The sequence below is a fragment of the Sylvia atricapilla genome, chromosome 13, assembly GCF_009819655.1.
Source record: "Sylvia atricapilla isolate bSylAtr1 chromosome 13, bSylAtr1.pri, whole genome shotgun sequence".
Lineage (NCBI taxonomy): Eukaryota > Metazoa > Chordata > Aves > Passeriformes > Sylviidae > Sylvia > Sylvia atricapilla.
In genome coordinates this window covers 6,804,288-6,824,449 of record NC_089152.1, presented here as the reverse complement: position 1 = coordinate 6,824,449, position 20,162 = coordinate 6,804,288, and the positions used below count along the sequence as shown (strand labels likewise).

General features: G+C 50.0%; 1 protein-coding gene across 2 annotated transcripts; it reads left to right on the top strand.

Annotated features, from left to right (window-relative positions):
- Nucleotides 1–407: 407 nt before the first annotated feature.
- On the top strand, nucleotides 408–18,663 carry KLHL25 (kelch like family member 25). Of its 2 annotated transcripts, none has more exons than XR_010744613.1 (3): nucleotides 408–634; nucleotides 10,542–12,383; nucleotides 17,142–18,663. XR_010744613.1 is itself a non-coding variant. In XM_066328291.1 (3 exons), the coding sequence occupies exon 2, from the start codon at nucleotides 10,559–10,561 to the stop codon at nucleotides 12,326–12,328; it is 1,770 nt and encodes a 589-aa protein (XP_066184388.1). In that variant the 5' UTR covers nucleotides 408–634; nucleotides 10,542–10,558; the 3' UTR covers nucleotides 12,329–12,372; nucleotides 17,129–18,663. The 2 variants fall into 2 exon arrangements, 1 of the variants encoding a protein (XP_066184388.1); XM_066328291.1 differs by having other exon boundaries at nucleotides 10,542–12,372; nucleotides 17,129–18,663.
- Nucleotides 18,664–20,162: the final 1,499 nt, after the last annotated feature.

Genomic DNA, 20,162 nt, shown 5'->3' with positions numbered 1-20,162 from the left:
CGCAGGGACATCACTGCGCGGGGTGCCCATCCTGCGGGCACACGGGGGCAGGGCCGGCCGGGCAGGACCCGCGGCGCGCTGGCTGCGGGGGCAAAGGCCGGGGCAGGAGGAGAGGGGTTCCTGCCAGGGCTGGCTGCACAGGGGGCCGAAGGGCAGCGGGGCCGCTCCCCCGGGGACACCCGGAGCGGCCGGCGCAGGGCCCGCACACAGCGGCCGCAGCTCAGCAGGGCCGGCCCGGCGGAAGGCGGCCCTCAGCCCCGAGCGCCGACGGCTCATCTCGCCCCGCCCACAAGCTGCCCTCCCGCCCTCCTATTGGTCTTCTCCCCGGCAGGGGGCGCGGCTTAAAGGGACGTCACGGGAGATACCGTCGCTGATTGGTGGCGGCAGCGGCGGGCGGCCCCGCCCCCGCGGTCCCACGCGCGGCCCGGCCCGCCCGGCGGGTACATTGTGCGCGGGGCCGTGGCCGCGCAGCGCTGCAGCCCTGCTGCCCTGCAGCCCCGCATCCCTGCATCCCTGCATCCCTGCATCCCTGCATCCCGCAGCCCTGCGTCCCCGCAGCCCCGATCTCTGCATCCCTTCCACCCGGCGCTGGGGGCTTCGCGGCTCACGGAGATTTCGGCTTGGCCAGGTGACGGTGAGTGTTTTCCCCCCAGATCTGTGTTCACGCTCCGCTGCCAGATCCCCTCCGAGCAAGGGGCTTGCTGGGGTTCGGAGCCGCGGGGACGGGGATGTGCCGGCCCCCGACAGGAGGAACCATGAGTGCTGCCCCCGGTGCCGGCCCGGGGCTCCCTACGGGTTTGGAGCATCGCGTTCCATAGGCAGGAAACGGCAGGGAAAGGTTTAGGGAGGGGAAGGTCTTCTCACTTCTAAAGAAAAAATAATTAAACCCCAACTATTAATCTTATGAATGTGAAAGCCAGGTGGCATTGCTTTTTTTTTTTTTCCCCTCTCAGTCTTTCGTCCCTATATATGTCTCTCAAAACTGTGCTCCAAGGGACGCAAGTTCCATGGGCACTGATGAAATCAGTTCGAACAAGCCTGTCTAGAGAATGAGCAGGTTTGTGTGAGTGACAGAGCTGAGCTGACAGAGGAGAAAATTAGTTCTTTCTCTTCCTGTCCTCACGAGCCCCTTTGCATTTAAAACAAAGTTAAGAGCCTTGTTTGGTAGTTGGGTTTTCTAATTTTTTTTTTGTCTTTATTTTCTGTATCTCTCCAATTGTAATTGTTGGAGGTTTAGACCAGCCAGACCTGTGCTTGGAAAATCTGCCCTCAGCCTTGCATAAGCAGACAGCTGAATGTTTCATACGATTCCAGTGGAGAGTCCCAGTGTCATGAGTTGTCTGTTTTCCCTTCTTGGCAATCTCTGCATGTGTTCTCTTGTGATCTGCTGGAGGCATTTCCTTAGCCAGGGTGCTGTGGGCTCCTCCAAACATACATCTTCCTCTCCTGGACAGATCCAGAGTCACAAGAAGAATATAAGCAGCTCTGTAACCTTTATACTTTGACAACTTCCCTTGTTTTTCCTTCTTCCTTCCTGCATCTTGTGACGCTTGTTTTTATTGAAGTTACCTTGGGAGCAACCCGAGATGTGTAACACAGCCCATGTGCTCTGGTGGTGGCCAGCTGCTGCTGTTGGCTCAGCTGCTCTGGTGACAGTCTCCGTCCAGAGTTCTGAGTTCTGCTCTACTTTCTTGTCTCTGCTCCTGATCTCTCCTGTACGTTCTGCTCTCTGTCCATCCCTCCAAGAATCTGATTCCTTAATGCTATAGGACCTTTTCTGGGGCCTCTCTGTTTTCCTGGTCCTGTTTTCTGCTGCAAATCAAATCTTATCTGAAAACATGTTTTGTCTCTTTTGTGTCTTTAACCCCAGCCATCTGCTCTGGCTTATCTTTGTGATAAGCCCAAGTAAAGCACTTGGGGAGGAGGCATAGGTGGAAGTCTGCTCTGCAACAGGAAGGTGTGAGGTGCCACGAGATTCTCAATATCAAAAGCAGAGTGAAAATTGCTGTGGAATTGCACCATAATGTGGACATGGGAGACTGTAAGCAGCTTCAGCACTGAAGAACTTAAAATTCCCATTCCTTTCTTGTTCATTTTCTCAAGTATTTGAGGATTGTTATCTGAAGTCTTCCTGCTTCAGCATGTGTGCAGAGTGTGGTGTCCTCTCGTGTTTTATTTGTGGCAGGCTCAGGTAACTCAGAGAAGTTGGTGTCTCAGATGTGCTCTTGCAGAGGAGTTAAGGCCAGTCAAAAATGGTTCGACTGAAGGAACAAGGCAAAAGGAATTTGGGAAGGCGACGGCTTGGGGAAAGATGACGAGATATTGTATATATTGAACATGTATTCCAAATGTGTAAAAATGAGCACGAGTCTGATCCATGAGACGGTTCTTCTGGCTCCAGAGGGAGCGCTGGACATGGTCTGGTATGGAGATAAGGAGTGTGTGCATATCTGTGTGCACATATGCACATGTGAATTATGATAGCATTTTTGTCCCGATGGTGGTGACCAAAGCCTGCAGGAGTTCAGGCCCGTCTTAGCAGTCAGAGGAGGTTTTAGGCAGTGTTTAGGAGGTGGATGAGTGAAACAAGAAGGGCAGGATGTGGCCATCTGTGGAGGTGGAAGAGGGCAGGCAGAGTTGCGAGGTGGGGATGGAAATGGCAGCGTTACAGGGAGTGTTGAGCAGTGCCTTGGCTCGGGCATGAGGAGGTGGGGCAGGACAGGCAGAGCTGGCCCAGGCTGTCCGTGGTGGCCAGGGCTGCTCACTGTGCTCAGGGACTGGCAGGGACAGCTTTGGAGCCGTGTCAGCACTTGAACTGAGGGCTAGATTTACTGCCCACTTTCACAGACTGCAGTTGAATTGCAGTGAGTGTAGCTGGTATTGCTGCTAACAGTGGCTGCAGGGATGCTGGCTAGGAAGCATTTAGCTGTAACAAGCCACCCCAAGCCCCCTGGCCTGACCTTTAACCACCATCACATCACTCTGTCTTTGCTTATCAGCTTTATATCCCCGCAGTGACTATTAGTATCACTCCAGCCAGAACAGACAGCTTTGTCTTTCCCCCTTTGCTTGAGCCTGGGAATGTTGCATGTCCCATAACCGCTGTCTACACGCTGACCATTAGGCTTTGCAAAGACTACTGGTTTTATATGATAGCCTGTCACATTGTGGCGAGGCAAATTCATTACTGTGCCCCACTGGTAATCACTCTGGTTTGCTTGCAGTGAGTGCAGGATGTCTGGGACAGCCTGGGCTGCTGCAGGGATGCCACAGTGGCACAGAACTTGAAAGTTGAGTGCGTGGTTTGATGCTGTACAAGTACCAAAATAAAAAAATCAGAGGGGTTTTTGTTTCTTCCATCCAGAGCCAGAGGGCCATAAGCAATGCTCTGTCTTGCAGCCTTAGACTCTTCAATATCTGTCAGTGCTTTACCATGCAGTTGGGAATGGGTGTCCCCCATGCCCAGCAGCATGAGGGGTTAATCCATTCAGGAGGCATGAGGACCTCCCATCTCCATGGCTTCTGAACTCCAACCAGAATTGCAAATGAGCAAACCAAACCTGGCAGTTGTACCATGATCTTCTGCCTGGCAGGGGAGTGGGGAAAGCAAAACAAAACCCCAGCTTAACTGGCCAGGCCCAAAATTGAAATCCTGCCCTGCCAGCAGGCAGGCAGACAGACCTGTTTGGTGCGAGCATCCGTGACAGGGCTTTTGGTCAGCCTGGCTACTGGAGCACTCGGCTCTGCCAGCCTCAGAGCTGGGAGAGTGGGAGGATCTGAATAAGATCTCTGGAGTCAGCAGCTGCTGTGGTTATTCTGGCATTAATTTGACGTATACCACATCTCATCTCCTAAACTCTCCCTGGGAAGTGGCATGTGGTTCCTCTGTGTTTGAAGTACCAGAGGCCTTTTGCCTTTGCAGCACATTAGCAAGTTTCGCTTGCTTGAAAAGGACTTTATCCTGCCCAGATAGGGCTGGGGTAGGTACTGCAATCAAGTAGACTGCTCCCATTCTGGGGCCCTTTTGGGTATGATTTGGAAGAGGGGATTGTGAACTCGCTTGCCTCCTCTGCAGCCCCCCATTCATTTTGCAAAGCGCCTGTGATTGATCTGGCAGAATGGGATGTATTCACAAGCAGAGCTGGAGGGCAGCGGGAAGGACAAAACCCCACCACAGCCGCTGAAATGAATCACGGCCCTGAAAAGATCCGCTGGGGTTAAGGCGTAGCTGTGAAAAGCTATTGTCTGGAGCCTGGACTGTGGCTAAAAGCATTATTTATCCCGATTTGGGTAGTGGTTGTAGGAGGGCGTGGTATTCCCAGGAACAGCAAAGCCAGTGTGCTTAGTGGTGAACATGAACTTTATTTGATTGTGTCACAGGTAGCTCGAGAAGCTTTTTAGAGTATCTCAGCTGCAGAGTAGCAGCTCCAATGCCTGATTTGCGAATAGAACTGCATGGGTTGCATGCAAAGAGGATTTCCTACAGGTATTTTTATTGTGGTTGGAGAATGGTTGCCTTTGACTCAGATGAGTGCATGTAATAGATTTGAGGCACTACAGCCCCTTTTATCAGAGATTTTGTGAGACAAAACAAGAATCTCACTAATTGGTTCAGCTTGGCAATAATGTTCTGATTTTCTATCAAGTAAGTGGCATTCAGTAGATTCTTGTGTTGGCTTTAGGCTCAGAGTGGAGCATGGGTTTAATGGGAGGAATGGTGGGTGCTATTGAGAATGGGATATGAGAATATGAGTGGGATATAAAACTCATATTCTGAGTTTCTGAGACTGAGTTTCAAAACGTTCAGATATGTACCCGGATCTTCTCCAGACAATCTGATTCCTGGAGCCTACAGAATTGGGCTTGGAAAACCTCCCAGTTTCTGTCTGAGCCAACAGAAGGAGCCTTTCACATGGTCTCTCTGTTTTCTGTCTAGGATGTACAGGATAGCCTAGGAAGTGAGAAAATGAGAAGAAATGATAAGGATGCCTCCCATTCTCAGAGGCTGGGGCAGGAGCAGAAATCAGCTGCCTTTTCTTTGTTTGCCTATTTGCAAATCTGGTTTTGTTTCGAGAGTTTGTCAGGAAGGGCAAATCCAGAGTGATACCTTCTGATTCACAAAAGTTACGTTGCCTGAATTCCAGCCTGCAAAATCACTGTTGCATCTTTGCTGTGTTAGTCATCCTGAAGAGAACAGGAACAAATTTGGCTGACACAGGCAAACCACTAAATTCACTGGAATTGCTGGAGATGAACCCAACCTGATAGAGAGCAAAGTCTGCATGTAGGCACACAGTGTGGACAGAGCAGAGGGCATGCCTGGGAGATGATGTAGTGAAAGTCCCGTGCTGCCCACTTGGCAGCAGCCCAGGCTCCACACTCAACAAGTGTGATGCTGCACTAAATGCGAGGTGCAATTTAATTCCTTTCATCTCAAGCACTCTTGACAGAAGAGCATTATTAGTATTGAGCATTTCAAGCAACTCCAGGCTGTGTACCTGACTGTCTGCTGTGTTATGCAAGGACAGGAAAATCATCTGATGACATCTTCACATTTGTTCCTTCCCCTTTCTTGTTTTTTATGTCTCTCCCCCACCACCCTTTCCTGTTTTCTCTTGGGTTTTTCCTGCTCTTGAAGCTCAAGCTGCCTCTGAGTACCTGAATGCCTGCATGTAACAGATCCCCTTTCTCAAACCTTTTGATGGTCTGCAGTGCTGGGAAGTGGCATCTGAAACACAGCTGTATCTGGCTCTGTGTTTGACAGCGTGTTGTCTCACTGCTCTTTCTCCTAAGCAGTTTTGCAAGGAGCTCTTCCCTGTGAAGATGACACAGTGGGTGACTTTTATATTTCTACTTTGCTACCCTCTACAGTAAAAAGGGAAAAATTGGTTCTATAGCAGTAATTTTTGGCCTGGGATAATGCTGCTGGCCTAAGCACCAGGTGGTGGAGTCCATGAGAGCATTGGAAAGGTCCACACATTTGGGATGAGAGAGCAGGCACATTACTCATTAGTAGAAAATCGATCCCACTGCTTTCAGGGGGAAGTTAAACTTTGACTGAATTCAAGACAGTGTTTCACCCCACAGGGTTGATACTGTGAGATAGAAAGAAAATAAAGATGAATCTTATGCCTGCTGTCACTGGCCATTCCAGGTGGGTCTGCTCTGGTTTGGAAGGAGTGTGTCTGTATGTTGTAGTGTCGCCCTTGCATAAAGGGCCCATATGGCTTGTTGGGAATGAAACTCTGCTGCAGTGTGAGCAGCTTCGTCCTGCTCTTCTGAGCTGAGCCAGCAAGGAACCTTACTGCTTATTTATTTACTTATTTACAGCTTTAAATAGTTCATGGTTGAGTGGGGCAAAAAGAAACGTGTTCTGCTTGCTGCTTCTCATGGGTGAGAGACAGAAACAAAAGTGCCAGCATCGGATCATGGGACTTGGGGTTTTTGTTGGTGTTTAGCCAGCCTTTATGATTTTTGGAGAACATTTATAAACCCTGTAGTTTTGCCTTTCTAAGCAGAAATGATCCCCCGAAGTCCCACTGGGGAGCACATTAATCACTCTCAAATCTTGTCCTCTTGAAAGCAAGCAGGATCTCAGCTGGTGATTCCCTGCAGGTAATGAATGAAATTGGAGATTTGTGGAGAGCCTGTTGGTTTGAGATGTAGGGGGAACCCTAAGCCTGGCTAAATATAGTTCACATCTCAATAGTCCTCTCATATGCAGTTCTTTTGTTATTGGGGCAGGGCCTGATACAGCTTCAAAGTATCTGTCTAAGAGGCACTTGGATTTTTCAAGAGGTAGTAGAGTGTCTCCTGAAGTTCTCCTAAAGGACTATTCCAGCAGGGATGACCCATTAGTCTGGGAGGGAAAGTCTTCTGCTGGGATGTGGTTTGAAGGAAGCAAAAGACACTAGGACAGGAGAGCTGTGATTCTTCATGTGAAGAGTTTGGCCAAGCTCAGTGCTTTTGTTTTTCCCCTTGTTCTCTTTGCAGGCTTTGTCCTGTCCAGAGAGACTGCTGGGGCGTTTTCTTCATGAGCTGAGATTTGAGGGGTCTTTTTTTCTTGAGCCAACTCCTTCCCTCTTTCAGGATTGCTGTCTGCCTTGTCTGGATGAGTGGAAGGATTTTCAAAGCAACCTTATCTTGCTCTGCTGGAAAAAACCTGTCTTTCCCATCCTGGCTGTACAAAGGCTGCAGACAGCCAGGGGAATACTACAGCCAGCAGACAGCATTGGATAGCTGTCAAAAAGCTGATGCCCCTCTGCCCTCATCCATATGGAAGAAGGATTATTATCTGCCTCTGCATGCAGTAAGATCTCTTTAAAAGGTTATGCAGTAGATACTTATTTTTTCAATAACTTCCTTTTGAAGGTAAAGAAATGAATGCAGCGTGGAGAAATTAAAGCCCCAGTTTGTTCAGGTTTTGCCTTCTGCTGTTGGCATTGACACGTCTGTTCCAGCAGCAGCTTCCTGCATGATGGAAGATGCAGCTGGAAGCTCTGATAACCCCCCTGGCTCTCACAGAACAGGTGGGACCTGGGCAGGGGCCACTGACAGGTTAGTTTGTGTAAAATACTCCTTTTTCAGAGTGCTTCTGCTTTTTCTCTTTAGCTCAGTAGTTGGGTAAGGGAGCGAGGAGTGTGGTAGGGGCCAAACTGTGCTCTGGCTGCATCTGCCTCAGAGAAGTGCACGTGTCACAGGTCCAGCCTGCTCGTGGCTGCAGTTCAACATGGCTTAAATCAAAGCACTTCTGTGCACATCATGAAATTGTAGAGGACACTTTGCCTACAGGCTTCTGAGGTTTATCAGCTGCTACATTTTGGAAGAAATCTGCGAGATGAAGTAGCTGCTGCCTGCAGTTTCTGTTAGTCTGATATGCGTGAAGTGATGCCAAGGTCTCTGGTAGACTGTGACATGCAGTGAGGGGAAGGGTTAGTGTCTGCCACTTTTCTGCTTGTCCAAGAAGCCCTCAGAAAAAGCTGTTTGGATGTTGCTGAAAACCACGAGCAAGGCTTTCTGGTGAGATGGCTGCACCCCAGAGTTCAGGGGCTGCTTTAGTTTCAGTTTAATGGTCTGTCTAGCCCTGTTTGTCTGACCAGTGACATCCAGTGTCCTAACCCTGCTCCAGGAGAGGCCAAGTGAAGGGGCTGTGACTGTGGCCTCTTTAGCTTTCAGAATTCCATCTGTGCTGTGGGCCAGTTGGTGACAACATGATAGAAGGAGCAGTGCTGGGAACTTGACTGCAACCTGCCAGTTTATTCCCTGGATATTTTTCAATATGTATAGGATAGAAATATTATTTGCCTCCAAGTTCCCTGGGATAGATATTTGATGCTGGAAGCCTGAGATATGAAATATATGTGTGTGTGTGCACACATGTGGTATATCTATGTGTCCTTAGGTGTACATATATATAAAAAATGGCTTTGCTGCAGCTTTTATATAGACATTTCAATTTCTAAATGACCTGCTCCTTCCACTCTGAGTAGTTGCTTTTAATCTTAGTGGCAGAAAAATCATTGCTGCCTTCCTGCAGTCTCTGTGTTTGTTTCCATAGCTGTCCTATATAAATTGCTTCTTTTTTTGTGCATAAGCAAATCAAAGGTTAACACTGAACAGTTGACCTGAGCTGTGAGCAAAGAAAGCAGTAGCAGTGGCGGTTTCTGAGGTTGTAGGAATAGGAACCTAAATCAATAGCTTTTAGCAGACTCATAAATGTTTCATTTGTATTCCTCGCTTCAGCGTTGACATGGGAATCCATATAACCCCTTAAATTAGTGTTGTTGCTGTGCTGGGTGTAGATGTTGGAAACATTTCCTTCAGATGCACTTCAAAGTGCTGTTCCATAATGGCATTTTCCTTCCTGTTTTGGAGCCTTGGTTCTGCACAGCCTCCAGTCACAAGTGAAATGAGCTTGTCAGCCAAGCTGCAGGAGTTTGGGCCATGAACATGGACATATCCCACCCCATTACCCACATCAGTGTTCCTGCCCCTGGCTTGGAGGCCGAGTAGGAGTTGTGGCTGCTTGGGCAAGCTGTTGTTTCTGCATGGAGAAGCACAGAGAGTCTTCCCTGGACTGTGACACAGCCCTGAGGAATGAGTGAGGCCTTGAGAAGACCAACCTCAATAACTCTTGGCAGCGGGTGGGGAAGGAGCAACATGCCCACAACTGTTTGTCTAATTCAGACTCTTTTGGAGGCGCTGGAGAAGCAGGGGCAGGAAGCTCATGAGCAGAGCCTGAGTCAGGCAGTTTATCTGGCCATCTGCCTCCTCCTGAGGTCATCCACCCGTGGAGTGTGGGAGGGTTGAGCAGCTCCAGGTCACTGCCAGGTCAAGGCTGTGACCTGTCGGCAGCCTGGGAGCGCTGTGTCGGCTTTCTCAGCATTTTGTGCTTTCCTCCAAGACCCAGGGCTGGCTGGGGAGGACAGGGCTCATCTGCAGACCTTGTGTTTGCAGAGTGGAAGGACCCCTGAGAAACCCTAGGCTGTGAAGAGCAAGTTTAAAAAAAAAAAAACCATCCAACCAACATCAACCAAAAGAACCCATCTAAAAACCCTTCCCCAACTGTCTTGTCTAAACAATTCAGTGACTGGAGTGAAGGGTGACCCCATTTCGATCTTTTCAGGTTCATTTTTCAAACCTCGGGACAACTTCTGTATTAACTTCTCCTGTTAGAGAGGGCTGTGTGTGTGTATCTCTCAGCTTTAGTTACATGGGGAACAAAATACAGCTGGCTAAAGTATTTTGGAGTAAATGACTTGGATTTTATCATCTAGGTAGTATTAATTTAATTAGTCCAAAGGGGTTTCTTCTGCAGGGAAGGATTGGTATCAGGTAGCACTTAAGTGAAATAGTAGCTAATAAAAGCCTTGTGTTTGATTCTGCCTGTCTGGTAAAAAGCATAATTTATGTATTTCTTTTCTCTTATTCTGATGAGACTCTGTCCTAAAAAATGTTTAAGTCACATGAGGTGTCTGGTGAGTTTTATCATCAGAAACTGCAACAAATGGGTTTGGTAAAATTGGCTACTGCTGGTAATTAAATATTTTGTAGATAAAACGTGTAGCAGTTGCTTTTCCTAAACCTGCAGTAATCTACAGAAAAATCAGAAGCCAAACTTGATTTCTACTGAGCCAAGAACAGACCAATGCCCTTTATCCTGGATAGTCTGCTCTCTCTATGCTGTTTTCTAAGGAAAAATAACTCTTCTGTGGTTTGCCAATACCCTCTGGGGGCTGTTGAAACAATCTACCACCAAGTTTGGGGTTTGATTGCCTCACTTTGTTGCTCCTTTGTTGAAACCAGAGCAGAATTTCCCCCTTCACCCCGGTCTGCCTTCCCGCCCTGCTCAGCCTGAGTTAAATTTTTTGGAGGATGTGAGGGTGCAGGAGGAAAGGGCTGTGCAAGGCAGGAGCCACAGGGATGTCACCTGGTGCTTTGAGGTCCACTGGCAGCGTACCAGGACTGGATAGCAAATGTTCTCCGTGCCTTATATCAGTAAGGACGAGGGGATAATAGTTTCCCTGTTTGTCTCCCTGCAGGCAAGAGCTCTGCCACCATGTCTGTCAGCGTCCACGAGAACCGTAAATCCCGCACCAGCACCGGCTCCATGAACATTTTGCTTTTCCACAAGGCCTCCCACCCGGACTGCGTCTTGTCCCACCTGAACACCCTGAGGAAGCACTGCATGTTCACTGATGTCACCCTTTGGGCAGGGAACAGGTCATTCCCGTGCCATCGGGCAGTGCTGGCTGCCTCCAGCAGGTACTTTGAGGCCATGTTCAGCAACGGCTTGCGGGAGAGCCTGGATGACGAGGTGAACTTCCATGACAGCCTCCACCCTGAGGTGCTGGAGCTACTGCTGGACTTTGCTTACTCCTCTCGGATCATTATCAACGAGGAGAATGCTGAGTCCCTCCTGGAGGCTGGGGACATGCTGCAGTTCCATGATGTCCGAGATGCAGCGGCTGAGTTCCTGGAGAAGAACCTCCACCCTTCCAACTGCCTGGGCATGATGCTGCTCTCGGATGCTCATCAGTGCCGGCGGCTCTATGAGCTCTCCTGGAGGATGTGCCTGGTCAACTTTGAGACTGTTCACAAGAGTGAGGACTTCAACAACCTCTCCAAGGACACATTGCTGGACCTCATCTCCAGTGATGAGCTGGAAATCGAGGATGAAGAAAAGGTCTTTAAGGCTGTCATGCAGTGGGTGAAATATGACCTGGATGAGCGGAAGGCTTATCTCCCAGAACTTCTGAAGAATGTTCGTCTGGCTTTGCTTCCTTCTGAATGCCTCAAGGAAGCCTTGGCTTGCGAGGACTTGATCATGGTGGATGAAAGGAACAAGGTTGTCCTGGATGAAGCTATTCAGTGCAAGAAGAAGATCCTCCAGAATGACGGGGTGGTCACCAGCCCCTGTGCCAGGCCTCGCAAAGCTGGGCACACCTTGCTGATCCTGGGAGGACAGACATTCATGTGTGATAAGATCTACCAAGTGGATCACAAAGCAAAGGAAATCATTCCCAAAGCAGACCTGCCAAGTCCACGGAAGGAGTTTAGTGCCTGTGCCATTGGCTGCAAAGTGTACATCACTGGAGGCAGGGGCTCAGAGAACGGGGTCTCCAAAGATGTTTGGGTTTATGACACGGTGCACGAGGAATGGTCCAAAGCTGCCCCAATGTTAATTGCTCGGTTTGGGCACGGCTCAGCCGAATTGGAAAACTGCCTGTATGTGGTTGGTGGACACACCGCAGTAGCTGGAGTGTTCCCTGCATCTCCTTCTGTTTCCTTGAAGCAAGCAGAAAAGTACGATCCCATAGCCAACAAGTGGATGATGGTGGCTCCCTTGAGAGACGGTGTGAGCAACGCTGCGGTGGTGAGCGCCAGGCTCAAGCTCTTCGTCTTTGGTGGCACCAGCATCCACCGGGACATGGTGTCCAAAGTGCAGTGCTACGACCCGGCCGAGAACCGCTGGATGATCAAAGCCGAGTGCCCGCAGCCCTGGCGCTACACAGCGGCCGCCGTGCTGGGCAGCCAGATCTTCATCATGGGAGGGGACACGGAGTTCACGGCCGCCTCCGCCTACCGCTTCGACTGCGAGACCGACCAGTGGACGCGCATCGGGGACATGACGGCCAAGCGCATGTCCTGCCACGCCCTGGCCTCGGGGAATAAACTCTACGTGGTGGGAGGTTACTTCGGCACCCAGAGGTGCAAAACGCTGGACTGCTACGACCCGACGTCAGACACGTGGAACTGCATCACCACGGTGCCTTACTCGCTCATCCCCACGGCTTTTGTCAGCACCTGGAAGCACTTGCCCTCGTGATGAGGGGCAGGGCTTGGGGACTTGTTTCCAGGAGGTCAATGAAGGTAAGGGTCTCCTCCTCTTAAATTAAAAAATTACTGTCTTGCCTCAGTTGTATCTCCACACACCGTGCTGAAGCTACAGGTTCCCAGTTGCTCATGAGGTTGTTTTATGGCAAGGCAACATTTAAAAGTGGGATGTAGAGCCAGGAAAGAATAACCAGCTCTGCAGTGCTCTAAGTGTATGTCTAGATAGTTCCAAGGGTTCTCTTATTTTCAGATGATCCTCCCAGTATCTTAAGAGATAAATCTACGTAGATGGTTGGGGCGTCTCTCCCTCTGCTCCAATAGCTGGATATGCCAGCATCACACTTCTGTGGGTAGGTGGGCAGATGTGTCCACAACTGCTCTCACCATGGAATATATCCTGTTCTCATGCAGTTGAGGGAGTTAAGGCTCCTAAAAGCACTTGTATGTTACTCCTGGGACAAACCAGGGCAACAAGAGCTTTGGAATGTCTCAATAGTTTGATATTTTAGCTGATTTTCTGGGTGATCTATTTTGAACTGATGAATATGTAGGCAAGTGACCCTTGGAATGCCAGCAAATTCTGGTTCTCTTTTTATGCTCTGTATTTACATTTCAGTGGGTAGCAGAAGCACAGAAGCCGTGGTGTATTTGATGGTCTTGGTGTTTATTTATCATCCAAACTGTTGCTGGTTAAATCAGAACTTCTGAGACTTCTGTGTCAGACCTGAGTGGGAGGGAAGGGGTTTTGTAACCAGAAGAAGAATGTGTTTACCAGTGTTTTGGGTTGTGTGAGAAAAAGAAAGTTGGTGGAGCCCATGATGTCGTGTCTCACTCTGGCGCTCTGGTTTTCTCTTGCTCAGGGAAGGTGCTACTGCAGTGCCCCTGGGACAGGGTTTCTGGTTCCTCCTCTCTCCTCCCCAGTGGCGTGTTTGGTTGCCATTCTGGTTGTCAGTGTGGCTCCACAGGGCTTTGCAAATCCTCACCAACCTGTGCTGAGATGCAGCTGGCCTGGCACAGCCCAAAAACTCTTCTCAACTTGCATTGCAACGCTTGGATAACATCATCTTCCCAGGAAGTCAGTAACACCTCTGCTAGCTCAGTGTGCAGGTTTCTCAGTGCCAGCAGCACACACAGCCCTGCTTTGGTGGTTGCAGCCTGCATCCCAGCCAGCTGAAGGAGCTGGGAAACCCTCACATGGCTGTGGGATTGACAAGCTTCACTTACAGTTTTATTTGGAAAGTGGAGACTGTGGGGAGGGAAATTCTTCCACAGACTCATCAAAATCCACTTCACTTAATACAGGGAAGAAAGAATGCTGCCCAAACCCTCTAACACCCTCTCACTTCCCTGCTTTCCACTTGGTGTGGTTGGTGTGCCTGGGAACCACCCAGTGGGTGAAATTGCTGGCACCTCCCAATGATGATCTTTTTTGATGCCAGATGGGAACCAAGGCGGAGTTCTTGGCACCTAAGCCAGGCATTAGCCCAATGTGACCACCTGCTTTTCTCAGGTGGGAAAAAAAGCACCCAGGGCATTACACTGGCCTTTGTGAAACACCTGGCTTTAACATGGGTTGGACCACCATGAGGGCAGGGCAAGAGTGGAAAGGGTTAAAATGAGACCTTAAAGTGTTCCCAACACTGGAAGATAATGGCCTTTCCAAATTCTCCTCCTCAGGCGTTGCCTAGCATCTGTCACAGTGGCTCGGTAATCTAATTAACTGTCACTTGGCTATTAAATATTGCAGCAAAGACTGTGAGGACTCCATCATTTTCAGCTCAGGTCAATGGGGCCTCCCTTTAAGAGCCATCCTAGAGCTGACAATTAATTTTCTCTGGCAGCAGATGCGTCTGAATATTAAAGCTCAACACCAGCCGCATGGCTGTGAGTAGGAATAGGGAATTGTTTGGGATGGGAGTTGATTCCTCAGCCACTGAATAAAAAACAGTCTTCAAAGTCACAGTGATATTATTTTCCTCTCCTACCTTTTTTCCTCTGTATTGTATTTGGGTTGTTCAGACCTAATAAATAGCTTTGTGGGGGTTGTATTGATACTTCTCCCCCCCGCCCCCGTAATTGGGAGCCTGACACAAGCACAGAAAACTAGCAACTGCAAATAAAACTGGTGAAAAGTCACTGTGTGAGGGTTTTATGTGCTTTTTTGGCTCTGCCTCCAGTCTTCAGTTAAAAGAACTATTTAAAATACACGCAAGCTCTTGCCAGAAAGAATGTCTGTCCACGTGATTTTTCTAGAGTGTTTTTTTTTTTTTTAGTAAGTCATTGTTATGGCCTCAGCCACTGTGGCAGCCCTGTACCACGATGGGTGAGTGAATGTCCATGATGTGCACATGCTGCAGGCCTGTCCCATGTGCCTGCCTTGACTGTCCTGGCTGTGCAAAAACTGGGCTTGGGAACTGGGATAACTGGCTGTAGGATCCTATGACTCTGATCCAGTTCACCCCACTGTCCTATTGCAGGTCTGGCTGAGGGTTTCCCACTATGGAAGGTCTCTGCACAAACACCTGATTTGGTCCTTATGGGATCCTTCTTCAAGTAGGCATGCCCAGAAGGCAGGCTGGCCAGCACCTGCCCAGGTTCCTATGGAACTGCCTCCCCTCACCTGGAAAAACTCAGGAGCAGAGCAAGGTGGGCTGGTGGGGAAAGGCCTGGGCAGTCACATGGCAGGAGACAGTACTTTGTAGTCAAGGGAAAAACGACTTCCTGCCCTGAAAACCAAACAGTCTGTCCTTGACAAACCTTGATCATAAACCACCCACCCTGCTTTTCATATAAAGCATTAAATTGATCAGCTGGAAATGCTTCCTTGAGGGCATGGCCTTTGCCCTTCCCAGACAGAGCAGGGACACCTTTCAGCAGAGGTCCCACCACTGCTGCCAAGGAGGCTGCATGACATTAATTTAGTGCTTATTGCCCACAGTTAATTCCAGGGATCAAGTGTGATTAGCAATATGAAATGTGAAAGTCTCATCCCCTCCCACCCGTGGTGGGGGAGCCATAGAGAGGAAAAACATGACAAATGAGCACTGGGCTAACGAAGACTATATGCTGATAAAGAAAAATACCACCCAGCCTGGGAGAAGGTGGTGGGTGGTTTGTCACAGGCCTGTGCAGAGACAGTTGATGGGGACAATTCAACCCCTCCCCAGAGGTGACTTCAGGCAGCACCAGGAACAGGTTCTCCAAGCTGCCTGTCTCCACATTGAAGTGGCTTCTCCAGACTATCTGTTCTGTGGGACATTCTGATTTTCACAGGGCAGAGTCACAGATGGGGGTGGGATGGTCACTCCAGATTGCATGGTCTGGTCAGGGAAGGTGAATTGGAAAGGGGAATCACTGCATCCCTCTGTGCTGGCTCCTGAGCCTCGAATGCTCTGCTGGGGTGGAGATGTTGGAATTCCCATCTCCAAACAAACAGGACAACCCAAACCCTGCCCAGACCTTCCTAATCAGATGCTTTTTAGCTCCTGTAGGACACTCCTCACAGTCTTCACTGTAGGGAGCAGAGGCTGGTAGCTGGGCACTGCTCAGGCACTGAGTCCTGGGACACATCCAGAAGCTCAGAGTTGATTTTGGGGCTTCCACTGGAGCCCTTTGGTGTGCTTAGCTCCTGTAAAGGTTGTGGGTGGCACCAGCAGCTGGTGCTTGCCTTTGGGTAGGCGCTCATTGACTGAGGCTGTGACTGAGGCTGAAGGGTTTTGAGGCTGTTCTGGCACCTGAAATCTGAACTTTGGCCCCAGAGCTCCTGCAAAGATTCAGGCCGTGTGCCAGGCCTGAGCTGTATTCCGATACCACACTCACACTAGGAATTGGGTCAGTTCCATGGCTTTTCCTGGTTATTATATTATGGCTTAGATAACAAGCCTTTTGCAAAGACACTTTTACAGCTGTCTGGTGTGACTCCCTTCCACATGGAGCAGTGCTTTCAGCTTGCAGTGTGCATCATTCTCAGCTCCATCCACGGAGCCCTGCTCACAGAAAGGCACCTTCCAATGCCAAGACCTGTGTACCTGCAAAGAGCAGCCCAGAAAAACCTCAGGATAATCTCCTGGCTCCTAGAGGCTGCTGCTCACCTGCATGCTGCTGGGGTGGGTGGTTGCTTGCAACCTGCTGGAATTTCTGGAACAGAGTCACAGCTGGTTTCTCCCTGTGGCTCCTAGGGAAACCCATTTGCATGTGTATAATAGCGAGGCTGGATAAACAGGGATTGCAGTTTCTCTGCTGCTGCTGCTCTTTCCAAGTGGCTGGTTGTCTCTGAAGCCAGTTTATCAGGCAGTGTTGGAAGGGAGTGGCTGGCCTGGAGAGGAAAGTCGATGAAAATCAGGCTTTTCCTAACCCTGGGCAGATGGAAACATGTGCAGTGTGAGCTTGGACCCAGACTGTATTAATCAACCCCTTGGAAATGTCAGTGATACGGATGTTTTTGGAGGAACCCATGGAAAAAGAGAAAAAGGGTCTTTTTGTTTTGTCTGTACAAGTTTTTGGGCCCTCCTCCCTGCCCAAAAAAAAAGAAGAGAGTGAAAACTTTACTGTCAAGTTTTCATTCCCTTGCCATGTCCACCGAGGTTTGCTACCCAGCTCTGAGCCCTCCCCAGCTGAAGACCCCCTCTCCTGTCCCGCACAAGCAAAGGACACCCCAACTCCTAAAGAAACCAGCTGCTTTCCACCTCCACCCACCGCAGGGAGTTGGGGTGGGGGTTACCCCAAGTGAGTGCCCTGTGTGGGCTGAGCTGAGCATCACACCCGTTAATGAGCTTTCTCTTTCCTTCCCCAGATGCCAGAGTCACATCCATGTCCCCTCTCTTGCGGCTGGAGCCGGTGCAGTGACCGAGAGCCTCCTGTCCTCCCGCACAGGACTCCGAGGCAACTTCCACATCCCTTCCTGACACCAGGAGTGGGGAGCACAGCTGGGGCCCCACTGCCAGCATCACACCAGGGGGTCACCAAGGGCTACCCAGCCCCACCACTGGTCACTGGCCACCGTGCAGGGGTGGCAAGGAGCCGAGAGCACTGCCTTGCCGGGCATGGGGATGGCTTGTGGGCTCCTCTGGACCAACAGGGCTGGGGAGATGGAGGCTGCACAGCAAACGTGGCTGGGTAGCCCTTTCTGTTACTCAGTTGGGGTGTTTATGAGATATATTAATATGTTTTTCTCTAAGGCAGGGAACTTGCCATTGGCAAAGCTTGCTGCTTGGATGACTTGGAAGTGTTTGTTAAAAGGGAACAAGGTGAGAGCACCTGCCTCTCCCCATCCTCTGGCCATTTCATGGAGGTAATGGCTATTGAAATATTAAAACACAGGAGCTTGGGATGGCTGCCAGCAGCACCAGGTACCGTGACAAAACAGGGCAGATGCCTTTTGATTTGTACTTTGAGCCTTTTAAATTTACCCCCCCCCCACCCCTTTCCTGGCTGCTGTGATTTGGTCAGAGGCCGGGTAGCTCCCCACACACAGCTGCTGGGAAGAGCACGGGGCTGTGTTAGTGTGCCAAGGCAGCAGCGCTGCTGCCGAGATATTCCCCAGATAAAGCCCACTGCATGCTCAGAGCCGGTCTGCTGAGCTTCCCTGTGCGTGGGTGACGCTCTCATTAGCAAAGGAGCAGAAAAAGGGGTGCAGTGGGGAATGCTCGTGGCTTGGGAAGGAGAACCTCAGCTCCAGCAAGGCCTCAGAGGGAGAGCAAGAGGATTAGGGTAGCATTGCAGGGTGGGCTGGGGAGGGATCCCCCTCCTTCCTGCTGCACCCCACATCCCGGCTTCCCCTTGGAGAGAAGTGAGCATTTCTGACTGCGTGCTGCCTGCCAGCAGTCGGGCTGAGGCTGCCCCAGGTTATCCACGCACGCTGGCTGCCAACTGTGTTTGGGATTGTGCATCCAAGAGCTGTCAGCCCCAGCCATTCCTCATTTTGCTGTGGAGAAAGGCACGTGGATTTCGGCTGTCAGTACAGGGATGCAGCTCCCGACTGGGCTCTCTGGGGCTGGCCACTGCTGAGGACTGGTCCTGCACAGCATCCTGCTTCCCTGCACAGATCTCCAGATTCTCCAGGCTCGCCTCTTGCCCCTGGATGAGGCTGGGCTGTAGCCTGGCCAGCTGAATGATGCAATGCCATGAAAAGCCTTGACACAGCTTCAAACAGCAAAGGTCTTTTCGGAGCAGCGGGTGCCCGTCGCTGCCGGGAAGAACACACGTTCAGCACAGCCAGCCTGCGATGTGCTGGATGACGTTTATTTACATCTCCTAGGCTTTTTTTTTTTTTTTTTTTCCCTTCAGCTGCTTGTGAACTTTTAATAAAAATGATGATCTGGGAAACTGTTTGTGTGTTTTTCACAGGAGTCTTCCTTCTTAAGTAAGTTGGATTTAGGTCTAATAACAGGGCCGAGGACTAATAACAGGGTTGGCACTCCATGGGGTGGTTCACAAACAGCCTCCAAAGCAACCAGCCCAGCTGTAATTATTATTGCTTCAGTGCTTGGGAAACTGAGGCACGGTGTCAAGTGTCTTGTCAAGGTTAATGGTAGATCTGGGAATAAAGGCCAGGGCTCCTTGTGTCCTGAGGACATCATGTGGCTCTCCATGGCTGCTCTCACTCAGCTTGTCCGTGCCATGATTTCGGGAGAACTTGCAAGTCTGCAGTGCTAGTAACACCTGCCAAATAGGTTGAGGGGCCCAATGCAGACACAGCCTTACTCCTGCAGGGACAGCCAGTAATTTCTAAGGAAGACAAGAAGAATTCATGCTTCTGTTTTCCTTATTTGCCTTCTCTTGGCTGCTGCAGCTCCCAAGAAAGGGGCCTATTGACAGGAGAGATGGGCTTTCCAGCTGGAGCTCCTGTCTACGCATCTCTTCCATGTGCATCTCTCCCCATCCCAGAGGAGCTCCCAGAGGCACAGGGAGATCCAGCCCTGCTCAGGGAACACTCTGGGAGGGTTTTTCTCTCCATACAAGGCCAGCAGCTCCAGCTGTGCTCAGGGCTGGGACTGTGGGAGCATTGCTTAGAGCAGTGAATTGGCACCAGGCAAATTTGTATTTGCCTCCTCTGGTAGCAGGGCTTGGGAAGCAAAACTTTTTATTGGTGTTATACAGGGTATCAAAGGGATTTGGAGTCTGAATGTTTGAGCTGCAAAGGAGACGGGGGATCTGTCCCCTTGCCTGCAGGAGCTGGGTGGGCAGCAGCTTTAGCTGATGTGAGCTGGGTAGATATGAGTGTAAGGCTCCATAGAAAAAGCTCATTAAAGACCCTTTTGGGAAACCAATTCAGGGTAGAAATCACTGTTTGATGAGCAGGAGAAGGGGAGAAAAGAGGAGGGGGGGATGTGAATGAAATCCCCTATAGTTTTGTTGATACAGGTTTTATATGGAATTCTGGGACTCTAAATAGCAGCTGAGGAGGCTTTGCAATAGGCTTGCTTTGATATGAGCCATGCAGAGACCTGCTCTTTTGTATTTATTCTGGAGCTTGCCTGAGAGACAATTCAAAAGCAATCAGCAGCTGCTGTGACAGCAGCGACCTGTTGCTATGGAATTAAATGTAATGAGAAATACAAAGGTTTCTTGGTTAGCAGCAACAGAATAAGAGGGGAGCAGGAGATAGAAGTGGATGTAACAGAAAAAAATCTACATCCAGAGCGGGGCTGGCATTTAAATGGGAGGTACGGGGGTAGAAATGTAAATGTGATTTGTTTTCCTTTTCTAAAAGAGCTTTTTCGCCATCTCAGCAGGTCAGGCTCAGCTTTGTCTGGGAGCAAGCACTTGGGAAAGAGTCCTGTCTGGTGGTGTTACTGGAGCTGTGTGTTCCCAGGCTCCCAGGAAAC